At 42.7% G+C, this 24,239-nt stretch overlaps 2 protein-coding genes across 5 annotated transcripts; both read left to right on the forward strand.

Moving 5' to 3' along the window:
* The first annotated feature begins 109 nt into the window (after positions 1 to 109).
* cyld3 (cylindromatosis (turban tumor syndrome) 3) lies at positions 110 to 13,655 on the forward strand. 3 transcript variants are annotated; one of them, XM_087835608.1, is made up of 18 exons: positions 117 to 218; positions 321 to 385; positions 456 to 678; positions 1,164 to 1,281; positions 1,619 to 1,776; positions 4,502 to 5,005; positions 5,194 to 5,347; positions 6,384 to 6,844; positions 8,266 to 8,431; positions 8,593 to 8,734; positions 9,823 to 9,945; positions 10,406 to 10,497; positions 10,592 to 10,655; positions 12,039 to 12,237; positions 12,326 to 12,434; positions 12,518 to 12,636; positions 13,058 to 13,265; positions 13,349 to 13,655. In XM_087835608.1, exons 3-18 carry the CDS (start codon positions 511 to 513, stop codon positions 13,531 to 13,533), a joined length of 2,970 nt encoding a protein of 989 aa, XP_087691734.1. In that variant the 5' UTR covers positions 117 to 218; positions 321 to 385; positions 456 to 510; the 3' UTR covers positions 13,534 to 13,655. The 3 variants fall into 3 exon arrangements, with proteins under 3 accessions (XP_035772180.2, XP_087691742.1, XP_087691734.1); XM_035916287.2 differs by lacking the exon at positions 321 to 385 and having other exon boundaries at positions 110 to 218; XM_087835616.1 differs by lacking the exon at positions 321 to 385 and having other exon boundaries at positions 110 to 218; positions 5,194 to 5,299.
* Positions 13,656 to 15,237: 1,582 nt separating this feature from the next.
* emc4 (ER membrane protein complex subunit 4) lies at positions 15,238 to 22,188 on the forward strand. Of its 2 annotated transcripts, none has more exons than XM_006809456.3 (6): positions 15,238 to 15,376; positions 16,659 to 16,803; positions 18,182 to 18,296; positions 18,884 to 19,037; positions 19,114 to 19,274; positions 21,467 to 22,188. In XM_006809456.3, the coding sequence occupies exons 2-6, from the start codon at positions 16,700 to 16,702 to the stop codon at positions 21,500 to 21,502; spliced, it is 570 nt and encodes a 189-aa protein (XP_006809519.1). In that variant the 5' UTR covers positions 15,238 to 15,376; positions 16,659 to 16,699; the 3' UTR covers positions 21,503 to 22,188. The 2 variants fall into 2 exon arrangements, with proteins under 2 accessions (XP_006809519.1, XP_006809520.1); XM_006809457.3 differs by having other exon boundaries at positions 15,238 to 15,292.
* The last annotated feature ends 2,051 nt before the right edge of the window (positions 22,189 to 24,239 follow it).

The raw sequence follows: 24,239 nt of genomic DNA on the forward strand, positions 1-24,239 counted from the left end.
TTAACAAGAACTGTGGAATTTCCCCCTTTGCCTAACATGGTAACGCCCACAAGTGCTCTGATTGGTCTACGCTCCTCCCTCGGTTATGGCTTCTAACTTGCTATTGGCCCCCGCCGGTGTCAGGCAGCCCGCTTCCTGCTTCACAGTATGGTTTGTTATTGCAGCGAAGCTCCTTTAAATGTGAGGGGAAATGTTGACGGTCGGAGCCCATGAAGTTGGTGAGTTTCTGATAGACGCCTACGAAACTAACCGTGTGTCTTTGTCGGTTGAGAAAATGACGGAAAGTTAGCCTTTTGTCATTTCTTTTGACAAACCTTCAGTTTGAACGCCAGTGAGGAAAATTTAAACGTTACCTGCCGCTGCTGCCACTTGGCCCGACAGACAGGTTGTTTCTTTTCTTTTTTTTAAACCCTCTTTACGTATCTTTTAATTAACTATTCTTCTCAAATTTTTAGAAAAATGAAGGGGTTAATTCGACTGTGAACCAGCCACACTTCACACACACGTAAGATGTCAGGGGCCCATGAGCAGATCAGGAAGCGCCGCCCCCCCAAAACGTTCTTGATCTCGACCGACATAAAGGTGCGCGACCAGCTGGAAGGTACCATTTCGCTACAGCGGGGGTTCATCTGCCAGGAGCAAGATTTGGATAGAAAAGGGGACAGCCCCTGGGTTAAGGTATTAACATATATTTGCATTCACAGATTTACACAAGATTTGACACATGGAGGAACTTGTTGTGTAGTGCTAGGAGGAGAGTCTGAAAGGTGCTACCATTTGTCAGCGTCAACTTTACTAATACAAGCTGTTTTTATTTCTCTTACTTAGAATGATTACAATTAATTAACATTGGTGGAGTAATCTTGAGTATTTTGCGATAATATTTCAAAAAGACTTTTAAAGTGGTGTTTTTGTGCAATCTTAGTTAATTATATACATTATGCATCACTTGGGTGGCCCATGTCTTATGTTGCTCCTAACACATTCACTATGTTGCACTTCAGATTCAAGCATCCACCAGCCGCTGCTGAGTTCCTGCTTTTAAAATCGTCAGAGTTAAATTTCCTGTTCTTTTGTTCTTAATTTTTCTTTCATACTCCACATCACCATCCCTCCTCTCCTTGTTTCTTTCTCCCACATGTGTTTTTCCTCTTTTCCTGCAGGTGTTGGACAATGACTTCATGGGAAAAATAGACAGGAGAGTCTTAATTGATGTCCCAACTGACCTCACTGGCTTGCTGGAGGCTGTTACAGATCCAGAGGCTCGACTAAAACTTCTAAGTAAGAAGCAAAATACTGCAGATTTTACAGCTGCTTACTTAAAATGTGCTCGAAGCTTGATTTAACTCACTTTCTAAGGAGAGAGAGTTCAGATTTGTGTCTCTTAAGTGCTGCCAGTTACTCATAAGCTGCCCTGTTTTTACTGCACACTGTGCACACTGTAATGGCTGTTTATCGCAGTAATTGTAGAGCACACTGAAGCTTTTCTCTATTATAAGTACATTTATGGCCTGAAATATGACCAAAAACTGTCCCAGAGAATGTTAATCAAATGTAATTAGAAGTTTGTAATCTGCTAATTATTTGTTTGTTTGTTGTATTGTTCTGTGTTTTTCAGACCAGCCTGGGAAGCTGCAGCAGTTGGCTTCTCTGCCGTCTGACTCCCCGCTGTGGGTCCAAATAGGTCAGCAGGATGAGCTGGCAGAGGCAGAGCTGAAGTACATCGGGCCCTTGACCAGAGGAAGCAGCGCTGTGTATTTTGGGGTCCAACTCAAGGTTGGCTTAATCATTGGATTGTTTGAATTTTCAAATATTTAAAGTTGCTTTAATCAGCAGTTTGAACTACTTATATGCGTTGCATGGTATAGCTGATACTGTTGAACCTGCTTTGCGGTTTCTCTCACTACCTACAATACCTGTTCGTTACCAAACCTGGGCAAAAAAAGATGGCAGCTAAAGAGCCAGAGTATAAAATCGCTAAAAGAAGAGACTTCCCGGGATCTTTTTTTGACTCATTACCCAGAAGTTTCACACGATCAGTGCTGATATTGCTCTGTGGGTGCTAGCTGTACACCAGTCAGCTACACTGTTAAAACCACCCTCCACAGCAGAATATTTACAGTTATGGTCAGAAGTTTACATCCACTCTTCACTGGAATGAATGTCAGGGTAATTTTGGACTCATAATTATATCTTTCAGTTGTTCTTTTTCCAGGGTGGGATAATTGTACAGCATACATCTTTAATGACTTTAAAAAAAAAAAACAAGAATTGGGTGCACAAGTTTTAAAAAATGCTTGGATTTTCTCTAATATGCACATTGTCAAAAGTATAAATACAGGCTCAAATATATACATACACCCCACTAATATATAGTTAAGGATCGCTTTGCAAGTTGCACCATGACCAGACTCTATTGGCAGCCATCAGCAAGCTTCTGGCATTATTCTGGTTGAATGTTTGGCCACTGTTCTGGCAGAATTGGTAGAGTTTATTTAAACTTGTTGGTTTCCTGGCAAAGGCCCAGCTTTTAAGTGTAGTTCATAGATTTTCATTAGGGTTGAGGTGAGAGATTTGGGAATACCATTCAAGAAGCTCAGTGTGAGCTTCATTCATCCATTCCAGTTTTAATGTGTGTTTGGGAACATTGTCCTGATGACACCCAACTATGTAAACTTTCAACTGTCCAGCTGTTTTGAGGGGAAGTTGAAAAATTTGGAGGGAGTCCTCCTTCATTATTCCATCCACTTAGGACAATGTATCAGTATCACTGGCAGTAAAACAGCCTTAGAGCATGATGCTATCACCACCATGCTGTACAGTTGTTACAGTGTTCTTTGGTTTGCATGTCTGACTATAAAAAAAGTTCCCCATTTCCATCACGCTTGAAGGTGTTAGTTATGGAGCAGGGGCTTCTTTCTTGGTCAGCACCCTCTCAGTGCATTGTTAGGTCAAGCTGTCTTCACTGTGGACAGAAGCACTGGTCATGCAGCAGTTTCCACTCCATGTCAGGCTTGAGCCTTGGTGGCTCCTAAACATCCCGATCAATTTCCTTCCATCAGAGGTTTCTTGTTTTGTTTTTTTGTTTTCCATCTTCTTCCAGACATTGGCAAAATGGTGACACATCTGAAATCCTTGTACTTAAGTACAGGAAGAAATTAAATTAGAAATTAATGGTTTTTTTAAACCTATTTGGAAAATATCCACTTTGAAGGCTGGTTATACATGTCGTCCTTTGACTGTATTTTCCTCACATCAAATTACATAAAATAACCACTGGATCCTCACCCCTGTGTGTGAAATCAAGTAACCCACAGATATTTATTAAAATCCTTCCTAATGTTGTTCAGGTTGCCCCTGTGCTGCCAAACTATCTGCAGACCCTTGGGATGTGAACCTCTGGGAGTGTCCTATACCTTCGGCAGTGTGGTGTTGGCAGCTGATTCTTTGTGTCCTAAAGGTTGTTGTTGTTGGGTGAGGCCTCCATGCTTGATCAGGCTGCGATCTGGCCAGTTTGGACCTTGTTCATCTGACAAACGCTGTCACAGCATGAGGCACCAGGTTGCCAGGTTCTGCAAGAGCTTCTTCCCACAGGCAGTCAGGATTGTGTACTCATTTTAAATACACATAATCATGCACTACAGACACACAATCCTATAATTGTTTGTATACATGAAAACACACAGTCATCCTCCACAATGCTTCCTTTTTAACTGTTGCTTGCTTGTGCAATAGTTCTGTTTGCATAACTTTAGTTTAATATTCATCAGTACAGACATTCACATATGATGACTAACCTTCATTGCTGTTGTGCTGTGTTTTCATATTTGTAAAGCTGTTGAGTCCACTGTGCAGTCCTCATGTCTGCTGCAGTAAAGTTGACTCTGACTTTGACTTGTAGCTAACTAATATGAAATATGACAAAAAGATACAGGTATCAGAAATACAAATAAAAACTAGATGTGTACTCACTAAAATAAAACAATAATACACATGAACGCTCTTCAGATAATTATGTCAACCTGTGTGAGGAGGCTTTGGTGTGACTTTAACTCAAGTGTTTATGTTGTAGTACTTGTTTTTAGTTTCTTAAATGTGTTCTATTGAACATTTCTAAAAAAAATAAAATCAATAAAAGCTAAAATGAACAGGGTGAATCCATGTTGGAGACTAACCAAAGCTACATTTATCTGAAAAGAAACATTTGGAAGTTGATAAAAATAAATAATGTAACTCATTAATTCACACTTTTCCTACAGTTTGCTGTCCTGATGGGGAGGCTGCTGCCATCAGGGAGTGCCATTGCCAACAATAATCAGTGGCTGGCACAATCATCACAATTACTGCATACATAAAGCTCCAAGGTTTGCGAGCATAAAACTGCACCAAAATATCCGGGGAATCAAATCATAGGTTTATATACAAACCACAGATGTAGGAACTGAGTTGCTGTGTCACTTGCAGTGTAACTATGTTAACTGTGTGTGTAATTGTCCTCCAGGGCTCAGCGGTGGGTAGGGGAAAAAGCAACGGCACTTACAAAGGCCAGAGGTTATTCACCTGCCCCGAAGCTTGCGCCCTCTTTGTCCCAGCCAGTCACATCAGGCCCCGCCAGTGGTCCAGCAGCTCAGAGGGACACCAGCGACCCCGCGAGCGAGAACACCACCGCAGCAGCAACGGTCACCATAGCAGCAATGGCCGCCCAAACCATTTTCAGCTGCCGCCCCAGCAGCAGCAGCACCAGCACAGTCGTCACATTAGTTTCCACCAGCATCCACCCAACAGCTCTTCTCAGGTGTCCCCCTTTAGCATCCTTCCACGAACTGCAGACTCGGCACCCATCACAGCTCAAAACCATGTCCGAGGCCCTGCGTCACCCCCGCTGTTTCGCCCTGGTCAGCGTGTGTGTTTCCCCCTGGATGACAAAGTCTGTGCAGGGGAAGTAGTGTTCTGTGGGCCCCTGCCAGGCCGGGCCTCATCAGGAATGTACGTGGGAGCCATCCTGGTCAGTATGACCCATGAGAGAGAGAAGATGTTTGTTTGTTTGTTTGTTTGTTTTGTTTTTTGTAGAAAATAGGACATGTTTTAACTGTTAGCAAAAAATATTTTCCCTCGCTTTGACGGTCTTATACAATGTAATGGTGAAGCCGTTCTATTTGCATTTAATGTTTGACTCTGTGTTATGTACATTAGGACACTCCTGATGGTAACTGGGACGGGACTTACAAGGGAGAGAAGCTCTGCCACATTCCTTCAATCCTTTATGGAGCCCTGGTGTCAGTCAACAAGGTTTCCTTAGGTAAAGCAGCTGTTTACACTCAGAAGGTTCAGGCCTCAGTTATTTCAGGTAACTCAACAAATTTAGATTTTAAACTTTAGATTTTAATCACTCTTCTTAATATAAATTGACTTCTATTTATGTTAAATGTATGTAATTTCCTTGTGGCTTTTTCAGCACTGCTTCCATTTTTAGATTCTGTGGCTGAGTCAGAAACACAAACAAAAAACCCTGTATTACACCTGACTTTTAACTTTTACAAACTATGCAAATCGAACTTTTTTTCTTTCCCTACAGAAAGTAAGTCATTACAATACTTGTATTACTTTTGGGGGATTCTTTTCATTGGTTTACTAAGACACGTTTAAACTGTTTACATGCAGTGATGAAATAATTTTGCTTTTCCCTCCTCATAAACTGAAGTCACCAAGAGGGAAAAGACAAATGCCTCTTTTCTGTCCACCTAACGTGCACAGATCGACCTGGCAGCAGTTCTGGTTTCTTCCTGTTAAAAGGGAGTTTCTCTTTCCCACTTTTGGCAAAGCTCTTGCTCAGAGGGGGTTATATGATTGTTGGGGGTTTCTCTGTATTATTGTAGGCTCTTTCACTTGCAATATTGTTTTTGTGATTTGGCACTATATGAATAAATATGGAATTAAAATGAACTGTGAGTCAATACACTTCCTAAAATGAAACAAAGCTCGATAAGTCGCTGTCTTTTTTCTTTATGCTAGAAGAGCTAGAAAGCAGCAAATGACAACTTTGAAGGAGGCACTTACCAAGTTTACATCAAATTGTGAAGTGTTTTTGCTTGTAATGGGTCACTTGCCACATTTTTTTGACCTCACCTTTTTATAAACATCTTGCAGAAAAGAAACAATTAACACCAACAATCACTAAGTAAAAGCAATACAGAGATGTGTAAATGAACCAAATGAAAACGCAGTCAAAACAAGGAATTATGTTTTGTCATAAGGGCTGAGTGGACGTGAATGAGGGCTATGTGGACACAACTGTGTTTACACCTGAGCTTTGTAGAGACGAAGCGTTGCAGGAGCATAACAGTAAAAATAAACATCTAACATCTTCACTTCTGCGTCCTCAGAACCAAAGTCCCATCGAACCAACCCCACTCAGAAATCTTCCAGAACCATCCTGAAGGTGGCACTCCCCCCAGTTACTAAATCAGTCCCTGTATCGCCGCCTGCCTCTGCTCCAAAGATAGCCCTGATGCCCCCAATCAAACCAGCACTTAAATCTCCCCCTCTGCCTCTGCCAAAACCCGCCCAGAAACCCGGGCTTCCTCCCCCTCCTCCTCTACCCCCTCCCAAACCGCAAGGCCTGACAGCCGGCCAGCAGCAGCACACCAATGGCACTCACGGACCCGCCTCACCGCTGAGGGCTCCGGGTAATGGTGACAACGCAGCAGAGAATGGAGAGGTAGGATCGGGCAGCAATCTGGAGGTCGGGTCGATGGTTGAAGTGAATGATCCGCCGCTGTTTGGAGTTATCCGTTGGATTGGATGGATAAACGGGATTTCAGAGCCAGTGGCAGGAATCGAACTGGTAAGGACAGTTTGTGCCTCAGTTTTTATGACTTTAATGAGATTGTACACTCATACAGAGTTTTCTACTTCAGTTTTTTACTTCCCAGACGGATTGAAAGCAGGTGCTACTTATAACTGAATCATTGTTTTCTTATGCCGGTAAAGTCGTGTTAGCATTATTATTTAAACAAAAATGGGTTATTTCCATCACCACATTTGTCACCACATATCCTTTTTCATTATTACACAAACTTCCTGTTAACTTTTATGAGGGCAACGGAAAAGGAAGCCGCAGTTCGTTTACACTTAAGAAGATCATTCGCTCTTTGTTAAAGGATACCTTTCATACCAAGCATTCATGTTTCTGCATGTTCTCTTTTCAAAGAAACTGTTGGCGGTTCTTGTGGATTGATTCCTGATAAAGTCTTGCCTGTTCTTGATCCTGTTCTGTTCTGCTGGCTGCAGGTGGTCTGAGAAGCCTCTGCAGAAGTGCTTTAATGCTGCGTTTTTGGAGGACAGCTCCTATTACATAAATACTCTGTATATATTATTCTTGTCACTTGATCCATGACCTCAGCAAATTTTTACCTGGCGGGTTCATGGGCCCATTCTTTAGTTCAGAGTTTGAATTACTACAACATGATGTCCATTTTGTAAATGATCGTCCCATTAAGAGTGAAATAGGTCAAACAAAGCAGGGTTTGAGTTGCTGAACTCGCGGATTCAAAAGAGGATATACAAATGTGTGACATCACAATACCTACACATGCACAGAAAAGAAGATAGATGAAGGCATCAGGAACTCATCAACTACTTAGCCCCCTGCACTTGAAGTTGCAGTATGCTGCTCACTGTCTGTGGTATCTGGTGGTCATGTGACTATGAATCACTCCAAGTATAGATTAGCTTAAGGTTATAGAGATAGATCTGCTATCGTAGGAGTCTGTGGGGACTGACTCATCCTGAGAGACAGCCTCAAGTGGGCATTAGAGGTACTGCAGTTTTTGGCACTTGTGCTGTGGTTTCACCTTTTTGTTACAGAGGTTACAGCTTCAGCTACATTAATTGTTTGTTTGTTTTTTAATCTATAGCAGTTGTAATAGCGCATCAAGCATCAGTACAGAAACTGATTTCTTCCAGTATATTGTTCCAATGGATTCATTTTTACCATCAACAGCTGAATCAAATACTTTGTTACAGCAGCAGAGGAAACTTGGAGTTTGATGTGTGGGCTCTAGACACAAATATGCCGCATATCACACAGGGGGGTGATATGAGCCCCAGAGGGAGGATGTCTTTGATTTGCAAGGCAGGTCAGTACGTAGGGCTCAGGCTGCCTGCCTGAAGCAGGTCACAGGTTTCACTCCATTAGTTTAATGACCTTCTACCATACTGGTTTGCACTAGGCTAATAAATTCCCACCCTCTGTGTGTGTTTCAGGAACAGGAGCTGTCTGCTGGAACGGATGGCAGTTACCTCGGGGAGCGTCACTTTCGTTGCCCGGCCAACAAGGGGCTTTTCGTAAAGCTTCGCAACTGTAGACGGGACTCCAGATTCCCCGCCCCCGAGATGCCTGTCAATCAAGTGGAGCGATGCAACTCTATAGGTAAAGTAGGCTGTAATCTGACACAATGACACAAGGCCACGCCAGCACCCCGCCGTCAAAGCTCTCTGTCTCATTTTTGCATACGTGCTGATGATCGCTGTTAAAGCAGCATTTATAACGCTCTGATATCTAATACCATCTTCTGTGTCTGTGGCTGCCAGCCTTTGCAGAGTGGGGCAGTGAGCGTGTGGAGGAGCACACTCCTCCTGTGGAGGGGGATGAGGCCCGGGAGCTCTACCAGGGCTGGAAGAAAGGCATCCAGGGTCACCTCAACTCCTGCTACCTGGATGCCACGCTGTTCAGGTAACATCTGAGACATTAGTTACTCTCCTACATCTCATAGAAAGAAGACTGTTGGTGTAAATATGTTGTTTTGACAAAAGCTGGTTTTTCAGATTTATACCAGATCTTTCAGATAGTTCACAAAAAGGCTGATAATGAATGTTTTTTGTCACTGTGATCTACAGCCGACATGCTGTGCCTCTGCTGTGTATACTGTTACAATACTGTACATACAATACATATTAAATGTGACCATTAGAAGTGATGCATGTGACATGCTTATTTCTGCTGCTGGATGAGGAAGAGAGTAGATATGACTAAGACCGTCATCTCACAACTCCGCCCACTTGGAAACCAGTGACTTAGAGGAAGGTCAGCAGTCTAAAACTGCTACCTTCAGTTGACCATATCGAAAGCAAAGACATGAAAGTGCACTCGCATATGATGTCACATGTCCGACTGTGGAATATGTTCAGTGTTATAAATATCTTGGAGCAGTTATTGTGAAGCTGTGTGCAAGAATGTTTGAGAAGGCTTCTTTGCTTCCACGTTGATAAAAACAATGATGATTTTATTTTATTGCGCTTTTACTGAATCGTTCTTATCTTTTTCTTCTTGGTGTCCTGGTTTGGATATTTACATGTAAAGAACAGAATATCGCTCAGTCAAATGGTGAAGTGGTCTAACAGGCTGATCGGTGAAGCACAGCTGAACCCAAGCATCCCTGCACGCCAGACAGTTACAGCGGTTCACTGGTTCGGTTTTTTTGCACAGAGTTTCAGTTTCCTCCTTCTGGACAAAGATATCTGGTTTAAAAAAAAAAGCTTTGTTTATGCAGCCGTCACGCAGATAAACAAATTATAGCTTTGCCAGTTTTGTGGGCTACATGATGCCCCAAATGAATTATTAATATTCTTGCTTTTAATATTTTTTGCATGATGTATATTTGTTGCATTGAGAGTGTGCACGTGAGGATAGATGAATCACCACTGCTGAACAAATCTACCTACAGGTAGAAATGAAGGAGCCTGGCATGAAATGAGGGGCTGCACCAAGATTCCACCCAGCTGCTTGTTTTATAACCCACCTGTGTGCTTTTGTCTCCACAGTCTGTTTTCCTGCTGCAGTTCAGCTGACTGTGTGTTATTCTGGCCCACCGACCCTGAAACTGACCAGAGCTCCAGTCAGGCTCAGGACCTTCTACGCTGCGACATTGTCAACCCACTGCGGAGGTCTGTGCTGTTGTCACTGCTCACTGTTTGGTTAAAATGAACCAGGAGGTCTGATGGAAGGGACTGTTGTGCCCATTTCCTGTCTCTTTACTATCAGTTTCTGTTGTCACCATCTCTACAACAAAAACTGAAGTTTCTCTAGTGACCACTTGAGACTGGCTTTAAAACACTGGGTCAGTGGCCATGGTTATCTGATAACAGTACTAACACTACTGCTACTTATCCAGAATAGTGACCTTTGGATTAAACTTCACATGCTTGTGATACCAGTGTTCTGTTTGTGGTCGTTAAACACAAATGTCATTCTAATAGGAAGCCCAAAAGGTTGCAGTCATTAAACACCACATGTTCACGTGTCTAGAATGGGCTGAAGCGCTCATAACTTTAGTTTGTGCTCACATTCTTGTTATATATCTGTGAGACGTGTCTGAGGCGTTCCTGTGCTGCTGTGTTTTTAAAGGTACGGCTATGTGTGTGCCAGTAAGACAATGGCGTTGAGGCGACTGCTGGAAGCTGCGAACAGTGATATGGGCTTCACCAACCAGGAGAAAGGTATGCAAGTGTTCTCCTCCACCAGGGACTGTGCTGCAAACATAGTTGAAGACTTTGAGGAATGCTGTCATACCTCTCTTGTTCTTTCTGTCAGATCCTGAAGAATTTCTCAACAAGCTTTTCCAGCTTCTCCGAGTCGAGCCGCTTCTCAAGATCAGGTAATGTTGCCGACACTTCCTGTTTTTTCTTTTCTTTTTGTCTGCATGGACAGTGTAAAGTAGGACAGTTTCTCACTGGACTGTTGTTCCCAGATTACCTGCACACAGTCATTATTACACACACACACACAGAGGTTAGCTGTTGCTAACCTCTGTGTGTGTGTGGTTGGAAGTTGAATTTGGATGACATTTTTCCAACACGGTCGCACTTCTACATTTCATGCATTCCTCTGTGAGAACACAACCTGCCGCCAGTTCACTTTTGTTCAAAGGTGATGGAAATATTTGCCTGGTTGTTGTTTGTTGTTGTTGTTGAAGTTCACACTGTCTAAATCTAACTAAAGGAAAAGGGACTTCCAGCCTGGAGGTCAAACAGACTGTGGCTCTTCCTAAAACTATTTGACTTGCCTCTTGTGTCTATAGTGTCCCTGTGAAGACTGCGTTCAGTGTTTTCATGCTTGTCCATGTTGTTATTTGCTTAGAGCTCCATGAAGTGTTTCACCTTCCTTTTATGTACTTCAGTGACTCAACGGATCTCAAACTTGACCTCTGACCTTGACTTCAAGGTCACTGTTATTCAAACTTGCCAGTGTTTTTTAATAGATTCACCTGTTTTATGAATTTGAAAGTCCTGTGTTGCACTGATCTTGAGTTACCGTGACCACGCTGCCCGCCCACCTGTCTATCGTTGGCAGGGTAATGACAATACCCCATCAGTCTTTTATAGCTGAAGGGTAAAAATGGCTGCAGGTCCTAAAGAGTTAATGCAATACTGTCATTGAACCCCTTGAATTAAAGCTGAAAATTGGCTCACATCTTGTTTGATTTAAAGTCTACTGTGAAGGCGTGCAGAGACAAAAACTAGAAGGAAAATTGTTATTATCCAAATATTTATGGATAACTATATGCTTACACAGCCAAGCATCAAAGGTGGTCATTGTTGTAATGCCTCCTCTGTCAGTGTTTTAGGATTGTACCCGGTGGCTTCGTTCTGGTGTTAAACAAGGTCTCGAGGGAAACAATAACAAAGCAACACTAAACGAGACATGATCCACAGTGCAGCCAGAGGGCAGCATAATTAGACAGCTAGATCTCACAAGCTTGGCTTGCAGACTGCATTTAAAAACCGTACACACACATGCTGGTATTTCATTGATAAAACCTGAAGCATAGACATGTTGGATGGTCTGTACCACGCAGAAAACCACATGCTTCAGGAGGTAATATTTGTTTATATATTCCACAACAATGTATCAAACGTTAAAGGTTTAGCAGTTAAAGGTCCAATTCAGTAGCTCGAGTTAGAGGAGCTGAGGCCTGATCATCACCTAAATCTTGAGCTCATTCTACATATTTAATTTCCTGCCTTCTTCCTCTCCTCAGATCGATGTCTCAGCAGCCACAGGAGTGTCACCTCTATCAGCTCTTCCCTCCTGCCCTTCCCCCCTCTCCCTCCTCGCCCGAGTCTCTCCCCCCAGTCAACTCCCCGATCCCCCTCTCCTCAGCGTCATCCATGAGGGTCGCCAGCGTCCAGACCCTGCTGGAGTCCTCCTTCCTCCACTCCGGCCTCAAGTTTGTTGAGGTGGTAGAAATAAGCCAGAGATTTCACATCAATATGAGTAAAAAGGAGTTGCTATATTTTCTTATGTGTGGCTTGATGTGCCCACCAGGCTCCCTCTTGCCTCTTGCTGCTCATGCCGAGGTTCGGGAAAGACTTCAAAATGTTTGACGCCATCTTGCCGACCCTCAGCCTGGACATCACAGACCTGCTGGATGACAGTAAGGACGATCACAGGGAGCGATTTGTTCCTGCTCATTGAAGATTTGAAGTAGCTTAAGTTTTGTTCTCCTTTCTCTTGCAGCTCTGAGGCAGTGTACTATCTGTCAGGCTGTAGCCGAGTGGGAGTGTCTGCAGTGTTACGATGATGTAGACATCACTCCTGGACATCTGAAACAGTACTGCAAGACCTGCAACGTTCAGGTAGCCCTTCACTGCTTCAGGTTTATAGAGACATGCACCAAAGAGCCTCTGCTTTAAAGATGGAATCGTCTGCAGCAGTCCAGCTTAATTCAGCCCAGTGTTGTGGTTTTCTGGATCGCTGATACTCTGTAGACTCGCTCGGTACTGTACATGATACCAGATCAGATTAAGATTGTACCCTGTGCTGAAAGTTGGCTGCCAAATAAGCACTCTTATTTTGTAAGTATCTTACTCTGCACTAAATATCAGATATGTTTATAACTGTAACTGCTGGATGCTGCTGCTTGCTCCTAACATAATCTCAGCACTCCACTCTGTCATCCAAGTATGGGCACTTGTGATTCAGTGGTTGGCTTCATGGTAGCTGCTGCCTTCTTTTATATGCAGTCTGTGTTTTTTACTTATTGACTTTGATCACCAGGTCCACAGTCACAGGAAACGAGCATCCCACAACCCGGTGAAGATTGGCGTCCCCGGGGAACAGTGGACAGGCCCCCTGCACTGCACGCGACAGCGAATGTCTCTGTTCGCTGTGACGTGCATCGAGACCAGCCATTACGTGAGCTTCGTCAAGAACGGGCCCCTCGACACCGACTGGCTGTTTTTCGACAGCATGGCGGATCGGGAAGGTGAAACTCAAACACGATAACCGAATCTTACATTCAGCCAGCGAGGAGCACGCGCTCACGTTTCTCCATGTGCTCTCACACAGGTGGAGAGAATGGCTTCAACATCCCCCAAGTGAAGGCTTGTCCCGAGGTGGGCCGCTACCTGAGCTTGTCAGAGGAGGAGCTGAGCAGAGTGGACCCCAGCTCCTTGAGGGAGGCTGCGCGTCGCCTGCTCTGCGACTCGTACATGTGCCTGTACCACAGCCCCGAGCTCAGCCTGTACAAGTGACACGGACACTCAGCACAGACGTGCAGACTGAAGTGGACGTGTTGTCCTCAGGTTCTTCCCTTCGCACAGCTGTCCGAATAAAACGTTGCACTTCAGAATATGAGGTGTAACATGAAATCTGCCTTATTCTCACCATGACCAGCGTTTTTCTTTTTATTACTCCCTCCTGTGAAGTGGGGTTAGAGACTGAAGTTCCCAGTGAGACGGGAATGTTGAGGTGCAGCTTCTTTTCTTTGTGAGCAATGTTAGACACACACACTGGCCTTCATGTACAGACCCAGGAGGTTTTTTGCAACAGAAACTTTGCTCATCACCAGGAACACTCTCCAGTCTTGGTTGCCCGCAGCTTCACACACTCAGAGATGTAAAAATAGCAGATGTAGCAGCAAGAGTCCAAAGGTTTTTAAGAAGATGGTATAAAACAGCAAAGGTAAAGCTGGTTGACGTTTGTTTTACATCTGTAGGTCTGTTATTGGGGCTAATATTTTGGGTCATCCATGTTTAAAACTGCTTAAATGCCAAACTGCTGCAGATTTATGGCACGGCCTTAATGTTCACATTTTCTGTATATCAGGAGTTGCAGTTTGTCTACAAACAAGATGCACTTTAAACTCTTTCGTGAAGTGTTGCCCAGTAAAGGACGACGAGTGGTGAGGGTCTGAGAATAAACCACCGTCCATCCAGAAAACAGTCAGCCATACTTCCACACTTCTACTGTGCCTGTTGAACAAAGAGCCTTATGTTTAGGTAAAGAGCTGTGTACACTTGCCAACCTGCTGGTGAGCTTACCTGTGCCTTAATGATGCTCTCACACTGTATGAAACCACTGTGCCTGTAACATGTAACACTTGTACTCTGCACAGTTCAGTTTGCACTGCTTTATTTACACGTCAGTTCATCTGTATATAATAGCATTCCCTGTAACTGACAGCACAGATTGCACATCGATGTTTAAACTGTTAGATTGCTTACAGGTTCTTTAATGCAATCCAGCTACACGCAATGAGATTAAAGATTTGACATTGTTCCTATGTCTTAGTGTTTTTGCCTTTTTTTTCTTTTTTTTTTTAATTGTTCAAATTTTCAAGAAATCTAAAACATGTGGGACATGTCCATGGATCTTTTTGCTGTGAAGCAAAAAATCCACACCGCTGTGCTTCCCAACTCTTAAACGGCTGAGTGAGAAATAATCATAATTTTCTCAAATCTGCTCCTTAAAAACATGGGTTCTGTATATTTTCTATACTTTCTTCCAGTGAAGCTTTCCCTAAATAAACTGTAATATATAATATTTAAACGGGAAACAACAAGAAACATTATCAATATATCAAAATAAAACAAAAAAATCACTGACCCAACACACTGTTCTGTGGATTTTCTCTATCGACCACAAACAGAACACTGGTACCACAAGCATGTGAAGTCTACATTATATACTATATTGTCTACACCGCCTGGGGGAAAAAAAACTGCCGTTCAATTTTCCTCAACTTAAATAGTCTTACCACAATTAACCATCCATGTTATTTAAATGAATATTCACTTTAAATCTTCTCCGTACATGGTAATTTTTTTAACCCGCAAATTATTTTCTATAACTTAAAAAAATAAAATTAATTATTATATTTTCCCCTTGAGTATAAATATTTTATTTTATTTTAGCGGACGTATGACGTAATATCCGTATCAGCAAACTGCGTCATCATTTAGAGCCCCGGAAACAGCGAGAGAGCGACGAGGGCGTTATCTAAACCTGAGCGTACGTCGGAAGCTAACTTTGACTCTTTCCGTTAAAAAGACACCGATTAAAGAAGCTCCTGAGAGTGTTGGATGTTTCTGTAAGGTACAATGTTTTTTTAAAATAACGCTCCGCTGCCTCATTCACCTATAACGTGCTGCTTAGTGACAGCGTTGTGAGGCGCTGGTGACCTACTGCTTAGCTTCTGGTCGGCTCGCTTGTATTTATAGCTGGCAGTGTGTTGTGTACACACTTGAACCGTTAATGTTAGCTCTCCGGGAAACTGTGTTTAGTGTTTTAGGTCTATAACAACAGAGGTAGCCGCTGTTAGCAGGTGCAGAGACATCGAAGCTGTTCCGACATTTTATCAGCAGAAAAAACAGAGAACTGGCTGTTATCCCAGGATCGATCTGTTACAGAAAGAACAGGATGGAGACAAACTGGGAACTCTGATAGTAATAATTTCTGTTGTTTAGGGGCCATTCCCCTGTTAGAGCATGTAGAGATCAGAGTGTGCTCACACACTGTTAGTTGCAGAGTAAGGTCTTCTCTGTTTTCCTTATTTGACAGCATTAAAACACACACAAGGTGACAGGTCACTGGTCACTTTATTAGGTGCACCTACATTAGACAAGTAGGAATGTCAAGACGTCCTGCTGAAGTTCAAACTTGAGCATCAGATAAGAAAGTAAGTTGATTTAAGTGGCTTTAAACGTGGCATGCTTGCTGCTGCAAGACATGCTAGTCTGAGTATTTCAGAAAATGCTGATCTGCTGGCACACAACCATCTCTAGAGTTTGCATGGAAAATATGTAGCGAGCCAAGTTCTTTGAGTGAAAATGCCTTGCTGCACTTCAAAACTAGACAACAAAAAATGTTGCCAGGTCTGATAAGCCTCCATTTCTGCTGCGACGTTCAGATGGTAGGGTCAGCGTTACCAGTAAACAGCATGAAAGCATGGATCCATTCTGCCTTTGTCTGCAGTTCAGGTGCTGGTGGTGTAGTGGTGTCCATAACATCTTCTTGGTACCAACTGAGCATCTTTTAATCTATTCTGTGAAGATTTAAAACATGTCTGAAGTGACAGCGACTGTATAGCTGCTGCTTCTGCAGTAGTAAAGGTGGGTGTGTGTGGTTAAGGCACTGTTGCCCGTGTTGATGGATTTGTGGGTTCTATTTTCCTGATTAAATGTAACATTACTTTGTAATAAGTGGTTAAAATGTTTTCCTTTTGGGGAAGATAAAAAGGATGAAACCCGTTCGATGTCTGAAATCAATGACTTCCATTTATCGACTGGTGTTTTATTCTCATATTTTGTCTTTGGCTTTAGAGAAAGCTGCACAAGCTTTTTACATCTGCAGTTATTTATGCATCCTATCTGTGCAGGTGCTTTCTGTCTCCGAGGTCCAGCAGTGTAGTTGGTTGCCATGGCGTCTCCAGGAGGACAAGGAGGAGGAGCTTTGTCAACAAGAGGAGGAAGCGGTGCCAGGAGGATGAAATGGGCTCTGGAGCTGAGCCTGGGCAACACCAGGTAAATGGAAACTGACATGTACCCTGAACATTTGTCCACACCACCAGGAGGAGCTGTGAAAAGCTCTGTCACCTCACGTAGAGGTGAGAGTAGTGCAGGTAACAGGTCTGTCCAGGTGATCGAATTTACATGTAAGATATGATTCTGGCTTTGATGAATTATTAAACAACAAGTCTGTTATCCTGTAATGGTTTCACTTTTGAGCACGTCCCTTTCATTATTTCTGCCTCCCTCCATTACCAGACTGCTGTGTTCCAGGTTATTGGTTATTGGTAACTTTATTGTCCCTAACGGGAAATTGATTTGCAGTATGTCCGTACAAACAAACAAACAGACAACCAGCACATCACATACACACTCCAAAATAATATAATATAATAGAAGCCAGAGAAAACAACCTAGATTTTTCATCAAAAATGTGCAATGTGCAACAACAGTCATGGTTTAGTGTTATTAACTATGATAATAGCAGTAGGTACAAAAGACAATCTATGTCTCTTTGTTTTCACTGCAGGCACTTTATAACGACGACCTGATGAAAGCAGTTGAAAATCATTAAAGAGAGGATGATCTGAGCACAACAGGACAGAGGTTGCCTTCCTCAGCACCTGCCTGTTATAAAAGTCCACAAGCTGGACCTGAGACCTCTTACCAGCCAATTTAACCAGGTTGTTAAGTCTGGTCTTATTATTCAGGGATATATTACTGTACCAAGCAATGATACAGAAAGTTAAAACAGATTCAATAAAACTTTTATAAAAAAGAGTCATCATTTCAGATGAAACATTGAAACCTCTCAACCTCCTTAAAAAATATAGTCTTTGTTGAACCTTTTTCACTGTAGCAGCAAGATGTGACTCAAAGGACAGAGTCTTATCAAGAACAACCCCCAAATAGGTGTAATTAAAGTTGAAAAAAGTCCATTCAGTTCAATACAGGTCCCTGCTTTTATTTAAAGTTTCATAAACTGAGAATTTAAGTAATTGTGTTACATGCAGTATTGCTCAAAATCTTTCCTGGCAGGTAATTGTCCCATTCCCAGTGAACAATTTGGGATTGTGTCCTGTCTAAACTTAGAAGTTATACATCAAATGCTCATCCTGATTCAACGCCAAAGGGCATTTGTGTCTCCTGCTAGACTTAAACTAGCAATCTTTTATCTATGTCCTGCCTAAACTACAGATTATTTCTGCCTCCAAACTTTTTAGAAATCAGCTAATCCAGTTTCTCTTTGTTTACCTGGGCGTCCTCACAGTGTGTGCATGTGGGCTTTACACTCTTGTCTTGAGTGGTTTAAATGCTGATATTAAATTAAACGGCAGCGCTTATGAGACGGTGAATAAAGGTTAAATCTGTTCATTTTTTTTCCCCGCTGCAGGAGCCGCGGTGACCGGCAGGGCGGTCAGGGAGATGTGGTTTACCCCATCGGCTACTCTGAGAAACCGGTCCCCGACACCAGCATCCAGGAGACTGACAAGAACCTGGTGGAGAAGGTCAGAAAAGCTCCAGATACACACACATTTTTCCTCCTGTCGAATGGTCCCAACCACCAGTCTGTGGATTTAATGTCTATTTAACTTCATAGGTGAAGCTACCATTGCTGAATTAGTTTTGCTTTACTTTGTGAGAAATAAACACAATAACAAATCTTTTTATAGTGACCATCCAGATTTTGTTTTTACTTTAGTTTTATAGTTTTTGTACTAGCTTTATAATAACCATGGTGTACATAGTTTATTCTGTCAAGCATGTGGAATCAGTACTTTGGGCACAAACTGGATGTGGATTTTGGAACTGGCACAGAGGAGAGTCTATGTGCCTTCTCACAATGAGTGGTCAGCTCGTACTTTGGAATAGGTACCTTAAAGACAGTCGCTTTTATTTTGATAGGACATTTAAAACAACAGGACTATAGTCAAAATGTTTCCTCACAAAAGTGTTAGAATGAAAAGAAAAGAGCTCAGTAAAGAAAGCGAGGCTTAGTTTTGGTGGACGTAAGAGGGTCTTTAGCAGGGATTTAAATCAAACATGTGGTACTTGGTCTGACCCCCGCCCACTCTCTCGTCTTGCTGTGGTGCAGAGGTGCTGGGACGTGGCCCTTGGGCCCCTGAAGCAGATCCCCATGAACCTGTTCATCATGTACATGTCGGGCAACACTATCTCCATCTTCCCCATCATGATGGTGTGCATGATGGCCTGGAGGCCCATCCAGGCTCTCATGTCCATGTCTGCCAGTGAGTATCCAGCGCTCAGACACCGTTTATGTTCCTGACCGGATGCTAACTGCTCCTTTCATCCTCTCCGCCTCAGCCTTCAAGCTGCTGGAGAGCTCCAGCCAGCAGTGGCTCCAAGGCCTCGTCTACCTGATCGGAAACCTCCTGGGCTCGGCGCTGGCCATCTACAAGTGTCAGTCGATGGGACTGCTCCCGACACACTCATCCGATTGGCTGGCGTTCATAGATCCGCCGCAGGTAAGGTCGTAAACGTGCAGCAGGGATAAATAGTTCTTCAAACTGATACCCTAACTGTATCTACTAAAAATCTAAGATGAGTTTGACCTTGACCTGAAGGTCAGAGGTCAAGCTTTCTGAATATCTTGCATATGCAATGACTTGAACAAGGGCTGAGATGCAGATTCTATAATTGATACCATAGATGTGTGTACTAGGAGGCTGACAGGTAGCACTGCTGGTACCCAGTGTTTTTAGTAGTTGTAGTAATATTAATAATAATGATAGTAGTAATAAGAATGGGTATAATGGTAGTAATAGTAAAGAATGATAATAAATGATGACGTTAACCTTTAGAATTGTCCCTTCTGTTTAAGTGTAAAGTTTAAGTACATTCATATTTATAAAACTTGTCTCAGTTTGTCCACAAAGAAATCCACCAGCACAGCCGATGTTTGGGCTTAAACTTTATTAAATTAGATAAAGGTTTCTGCAGCTCATTACCCCAAATTTCTGTGGACCCCCTGCTTACAAATAAAAAGGGAAAGCTGTAAGTGGTTTGTTTACAGGGGGGAAAAAAAACACCTCATTGTTTGTCATGACGGAGCAGTACAATCTGCCACTGAGCAGATTTTCACACTTTGTTCACATTTTGAGTAATTCTAGTTAAAAATACAGCCAATAAAATGAAGTAAAGAGTCTGACACAAGCTTTTCATTAGCTCAGCTTTTGGCTTCATCGGACTGTTTGTTGATAAAAGCTGCTGTGATCAGCTCTACATGTTTGATTTGGCAGATTCTTTCTAATGCAGCCCTTGAAGGGATGTGTGTGGAAGTGGTGACCCTTCACTTGTTCTGTGAATGTGTGAACCACTGCGCTGTCTGCCAGAAACACAATACCTGAAAAATGGCACAGTAGGTTTGGTCTGTAAAGTAATTTTTTCATGTTTTCAGGCTTTTTGGCTTCTTCATTAAGTTCTTATAAGACAGACGTGTTACGATCCTCAACCTGCTGAACTACTGTTTCTAGCTCAGTAGGGGGCAGAATTGGTTTAGTTTCAAATTCTCCTGAGGTCATGGAAGAAACCTTGCATTATCAATGATGTATTTATTTGGTCGTCAGAAACATCTGTGTAACATGCAGGAACAAATAAAATCTTACCTTTTTTATGTTAAAATGCCTCAGAGTGGGCCTTTGAAGGGTGACTGCACATAACCATCAAACAGTTAATGCTGAGAGTCTGTTTCCTTCCTTCCTTACTTCACAGTGCGACTGATTCATTTGCAGGTCTGCTTGCAAGTAAAACGATTGCAAGTTGGTTTTAGGTGCAGTAAGCAAAAGTTCCCTGATGTGCTCTGGGGAGGAGACGCACATCCTTCTGGATTTCCCTCAGGAAGAGTATGCAATGTTCCTGAATCAAACATACGGAGCTAGTTGCTATGGAAACCGCTTGTATAAGTGCACAGCCGGAAGTAACTTTGTTACCAGTTTCACTTGGTATTACCCAGCAACCTCCTGCAACCACTTCCCAACCAGTTGGGGAATACACATTTTTTTTCCTTAGCAAACAAAGGTTGCCTGATGGTTGCTAACTGGTGTGTAGGCCTGTGTGAATTAGTCAGAAAACAGTCAGACTTGGGCATCATTTACATCTTTACCCCTTGAAAGCAGACTTGGAGTAACATCTGAAGCTCTTTTCTGAACTGAGTGGTTTATCATATTTAAGGCCTGTTTACGGGAGATATGAATGACTGTTTGCATCAGAAGTTAGTGAGGGTGGTGTCTGCCTGTGGAGCTACCCAGAAAAAACCCAGAAAGTATTCTAACGGTGGTCAAAGCACATTTTTATTGACATATGCTGAGGTGTCAGAGGGGAGGTCTTCAGATGTCGACTGTATGGGGAAAAGAGCTAAACGAGGTTAAACGTTGTCTGTATTTTACACTATTAGTGAAAAAACTCCTTCTAGTGTCCACTCATTTTCCAGCTCGCAGTGTTTGAGGCTTCTTTATTTTCCTGTCACAGTGACAGCCACGTGTTCCTGACTATAAGAGCTTGAAACCAGCAGCTAACTGCCAATTAATTAAGTATGGGTAATTAGTTTAACCGAGTAGTGTTTCCCAGTTTTAGTGTTTCAGTTGTCACGCAGGTCCCTGCGGTGTTTTGTCACACTGGTTACTGCCTCTCACTGTACCCACATTTGTCTTCTCCACAGAGGATGGAGATCATGGGAGGAGGGATGGTTTTGTGAAGAGGAACACGTGTGCATGCAAAGGATCGATATGTTGACCTTCAGAGGTTAGATACTGTAAATACTCCACCTGAGCCGCACCACCGAGGCCGCCCGGCAAAGCTGACATGGAAGAAAATCCAGCTGGCTTTTTTTCCCGTCCTCAACAGATCCAGGCTCGACCGCAGCAGTTAAAATGGCACCGCCAGGGTTTCATCTCACACACACATACACTATTTGCCTTTTATCAGAGAAACGTTACTTCCGCCAGCTGCTCTGCTTACATTTGCCGTCACCTCTGACGTTCTTCTTTTCTTAAAGCCAGCTGATCATCATATGTACTGCTGTTCAACTACTGTAATTTCACTTCCACGTGATACATACTTCACATGCTAAAAATACGAGATTATCGACAAGGTTATTTTTGGAGGGTAAACATCACTAATGGCAGAGTGTTACCTGTAACTCCCGAGGGAGTCCCTGGGAGAAGGTCATTTCTCATGAATAGTAGAGTAGTTTTCTTTTTTGTTTTCTTCCATCAGTCGTTCAGTTTGTTGTGAACGCTTCATTATGTTAACATGAACTCGCCAAGCTAGCCCACAGCATTTTCTAACCTGTTTAATTTATAGGTTTGTTTAATTTATGCAGATTTGTTTTTTCCCTATGAAAATATTCTAGGAAATAAATCCTTATTGGTTGAATTCAAATGAGTTTAGATGTTTGATTATTTTTGCAGTGGTTTTTTTGGTAAGTTGTTTCATGAAGATACTTAATGTACAGTGGAATTACAAAGAAACTAAACTATAAAACGTCTAATGAAGGCTGTAGGGGTGGCTGTAGCTCAGGTGGCAGAGCAGGTCAGCCACTAATCAGAAGGTCGGTGGTTTGATCCCAGGCTGCCTCCTGGCTGCATGCCAAATATCCTTGGGCAAGATACTAACCCCATGTTTGCCTACTGGTGGTGGTCAGAGGGCCCGGTGGCGCCAGTGTCCGGCAGTCTCACCTCTGTCAGTGCGCCCCAGGGCAGCTGTGGCTACAATGTAACTTGCCATCACCAGTGTGTGAATGGATGAATGACTGAATGTAGCGTAAAGCGCTTTAGGGTCCTTAGGGACTAAGTAAAGCGCTATACAAATGCAGGCCATTTACCATTCATGTTTTTGGTGATTTAGGTGTGAACTACTGGGGACCATGTCAGACTTTGGATCTTCTTGTCCAACATGTTTAAATCTGGAGGAAAAAACTTCAGTTTATTCGCTCAGTCATGACATTTTTCAGCCATAAGCACGAGAGTTGTTTAATATGTCAGAGTGATATGATATTACACAATATGACTGGTTGCAAGAGAAAAATGCACACCTGAAGGCACGGCCGATAAGATTGTTTTTAGTCGGATATTTACCGCACCCTGTCCACAAACCCAGTTCAAAAGGTCTGAATCAGATTTAGTTTGTTGGATTTTCTGAGATGTCACAAAGCCTCCCAAGTCTCTTTTTGGTTTTTTCAAATGTTTGTCTATAATAGTCATAAAGAACACTTTAAAGGATTTCTACTGGGGTTGGCTTCAAATGTTAATCACTTTCAGTTAAGTCCCACTGTCCTGAATGTTTTCAGAAATCCTGGAAATAAATAACCTGAACCACAGTCATGAATTCACAGAGGTAGCAAAGATATTCCTTTAATGTAACTGGCTTTAAAAGATCCTTCAGCGAGATTAGTCTCCGGTTCAGAAGCAGAAACCACTTTGAATCCATTTCAGCTGTTTTGGTGCAAATGAAGGTACTGGTTGGAGCAGAGGCTCCTGCTGGGTTAAAGTCGCTCTACAGCCCCATCCAGCTCTTCTCGTGTGGCGGCCTGTCTGAGGGTAACTCCTCTATACTCTTGATATACCTGACTGTGCTGCAGGAACTAACAAAAACACTAACAGAGTAAAACCAAAGAACATTACATTAGCTCCTAATCCTTCTTTTACCACCTGGACCACTTTGGGCTTCACCTTCTACATCTGATATATGTATGTACACACTCAACTGGCTTCTTTCCCCACACCTTGGTGGAGGGATTCAGAAAACCACTGAAGCCCCGCCCTGGAGCCAGGCCTGGGAGGGAGCTCAAGGGAGAGTGCCTGGTGCCAGGGTCTTACCCCATGAGACCCAACCGGGCCCAGCCTGAAGAGGAGACGTAGGCCCACCACTTGCTGTAGTGAGCAGGATGCGTGGGTGTGTGTCTGCTGGCTATCAGGACATATAGGTCCCTGGTGAGAAGATTAAAAATGTGTGTTTTGTTAAATCATATCTGTTTAATGGAAAAATAAGAAATACATATATATATATATATATATATATATATATATATAACATAAATGATACAGGTAAATAATTTTTGAATGGATGCTTCAGGCTTCACACAGAGCCTGTTTTGAAAGCAGGCCTTGACAAAGCGCTTGTATCAACATTTAGCCAATTACAGGAAGTAAGTATCAAAATAAAAGTTCAGCTCAGCCGGCAGTGAATTTAAACTTCCGTCTTTGTCTCATTCCAAACTTTTCCATTCCTCCATTCCTTTTGCTTCTTGTGGGTGTGGATTTATCAGCAGGAACACCCAGAACAGAACAATCAGGTATGGCAGAAACCTCAGAGGCCATGAGGGCGGCTTTCACAGCGTTTGGTAGTCATCAGTGAATAAACATGAAAGCTTTGCTCTTAATGTAACATCTGAGGTTCAGAAATGTGCCAAAACATATTAAATATATATAGTC

Source organism: Neolamprologus brichardi, chromosome 3, assembly GCF_056152115.1.
Source record: "Neolamprologus brichardi isolate AB-2024 chromosome 3, ASM5615211v1, whole genome shotgun sequence".
Lineage (NCBI taxonomy): Eukaryota > Metazoa > Chordata > Actinopteri > Cichliformes > Cichlidae > Neolamprologus > Neolamprologus brichardi.

Excerpts from the sequence above, each read along its gene's own strand:
- cyld3 (XM_035916287.2), top strand. The coding sequence starts at position 511 with ATGTCAGGGGCCCATGAGCAGATCAGGAAGCGCCGCCCCCCCAAAACG. Across the intron at positions 10,498-10,591 it reads CTTCACCAACCAGGAGAAAG|ATCCTGAAGAATTTCTCAAC; the intron begins GTATGCAAGTGT and ends TCTTTCTGTCAG. Across the intron at positions 12,238-12,325 it reads CCGGCCTCAAGTTTGTTGAG|GCTCCCTCTTGCCTCTTGCT; the intron begins GTGGTAGAAATA and ends TGTGCCCACCAG.
- emc4 (XM_006809456.3), top strand. The coding sequence starts at position 16,700 with ATGGCGTCTCCAGGAGGACAAGGAGGAGGAGCTTTGTCAACAAGAGGA. Across the intron at positions 18,297-18,883 it reads ACAAGAACCTGGTGGAGAAG|AGGTGCTGGGACGTGGCCCT; the intron begins GTCAGAAAAGCT and ends GCTGTGGTGCAG. Across the intron at positions 19,275-21,466 it reads CGTTCATAGATCCGCCGCAG|AGGATGGAGATCATGGGAGG; the intron begins GTAAGGTCGTAA and ends TCTTCTCCACAG.